Raw genomic sequence first — 2,023 nt, 5'->3', positions numbered from 1 at the left:
TTAATAGTCGAAATAACCATTGCAGTAAAAACTCTTATAAAGACAACATCATGTATCTATTTCATATATTTATATGTGTCGTCTATTTTAATTTTGTTAGGAGTTTATCTGAAGTTGATCAATCTTGCATAAATTCATACAAGAGTAATTTAGATAATAGTTTTTTAATCGGAACATGGTACAGTGTATGCGAATTCGCCCCAAGATTGGATTTACCTTCTTCAAACTATTGCAGAGAAACTGTCATCAAGAATGCCACAGACTCAGATAAACAGAGGTACAGAGAAGGTTACAGATTACAAAATCCTTTTAACATAGACGACAATCCAGTCATAGCTGAAGCATTTATATACAAAGAGATGATTATGGGTAATGCAGAAGCGAAATTCGTCGTATACGATCCTAAGAATTATTTCTATAAGGAAGATTTGTATGGAGTGAGGGTATTCAGAAAAGTGAGTGAAGATTACATGTTGGTACATGAATGTAGGTGGCGTGGTAACTTCAAATCGTTGCTATCGCGGAAACGCAACATCACCAAACAAGAATTGAACAGAGTCATTGCGACTATCAATGACGTAAAAAATATGGAGAAGAGAAGATTTTGTACGGAAGACATTTTTTTTTGATATCCATACGTATACGTAAATAAATTGTGAATAAGTCAATTTTCTTTGTAAAATATTTTAAAAAAAAAACGTATTAAGATTTTTTTCCAACCCTACCAGCTGCGGCACTTACAATATTTTTTTGTTATGATTATAAAATAATTGATAAAATATTGCTGATAAAGTCTGTAAAATAAACAGTCAAATTAAAGCATTAACGCAACCCAGACCAAAAATAAAATGCTGATCATGCTAAGTCTTTTTGACTTAGAAATTGGAATTCATTCTCAAGACAACTTGAATTTAGAATGTTCATATTATTTTCTATTACTCAATTACGAGTAGGTAGTATATTAATTGTTCATATTGAGACAAGTATTAGCGTGCTTCTATACAATCTTTTTTTCAAGAATCGTTTAAAAAGGAATGGATTAATTTCCATCGTATGCCCAAGTAAATAAAGCTTAGCCTGAAACAACTTTCTTATATTGAAAACTAATACCCCAATTCATAGGCAATACAAGTACTCCATTCGTCGGAGTCACACAGCGGGCGATGGAACGAGCTATGTTAAGAGTATCTCTGCGTGATCGAATCAGAAATGAGGAGATCCGCAGAAGAACCAAAGTCACCGACATAGCTCAACGAGTTGCGAAGCTGAAGTGGCAATGGGCGGGGCACATAGTGCGAAGAGCCGATGGACGTTGGGGTCCCAAAGTGCTGGAATGGCGACCCCGCACTAGTAAGCGCAGTGTTGGCCGACCCCCCACCAGGTGGACTGACGACATCAAGCGAGTCGCAGGGATTCGCTGGATGCAGGCGGCTCAGTATCGTGATGTGTGGAAGTCCCTACAAAAGGCCTATGTCCTGCAGTGAACGTCCATCGGCTGATATGATGATGATGACAAGTACTCCAAAAAGCTTTAAATAAGAAAAGTCAATAACCAATACAAGTAATACATATAAATATTGTGGAGAAAGCGTTAATTTTCCCAATTCTTATTTAAACAGACTTATTATATTTGTGTCTCCCGTAGGCGGCAGGGGGCGCCCGCGTAGGGAATTCAACAACCTCAGCAAAACAAACAAGGTGTCTAAGAAAAAGGCTCTTCGTTTGCTCTGCTTGGTCCCGCGTAAATATCGTTTGTCACCGCCGCGGGCTGATGTGTGGCCACGAACACAGAGGTGGTTTCTATCACAGTTTCAAAAGACCAGCGTTACTTAAATTCACGAAAGAAAATAAGTTTATTCATCTTAGTGTCACAAACAGTAAATCCTATCTAACACTGTTCTGTGACACCAAACAGAAAGGGCTTACAGCTCAGCATTAGCACTATGTCTATCTATGTGAGTGTCTGTGGTAATAATAATGGCTATATTGTAGCATGAGTACAGTGACAGTTCGTTTCTCTCTT

The 2,023-nt window shown here is 37.7% G+C and overlaps 1 protein-coding gene across 1 annotated transcript; it reads left to right on the top strand.

Moving 5' to 3' along the window:
* On the top strand, positions 1-668 carry LOC112044127 (uncharacterized). The gene has a single exon (XM_024079870.2). The coding sequence runs from the start codon at positions 51-53 to the stop codon at positions 627-629; it is 579 nt and encodes a 192-aa protein (XP_023935638.2). The 5' UTR covers positions 1-50; the 3' UTR covers positions 630-668.
* Positions 669-2,023: the final 1,355 nt, after the last annotated feature.

Source organism: Bicyclus anynana, chromosome 13 (assembly GCF_947172395.1).
Source record: "Bicyclus anynana chromosome 13, ilBicAnyn1.1, whole genome shotgun sequence".
In the NCBI taxonomy this organism is placed as follows: Eukaryota; Metazoa; Arthropoda; class Insecta; order Lepidoptera; family Nymphalidae; genus Bicyclus; species Bicyclus anynana.
The sequence above is the reverse complement of the archived record's forward strand: the minus strand, read 5'-3'. Positions and strand labels throughout refer to the sequence as shown.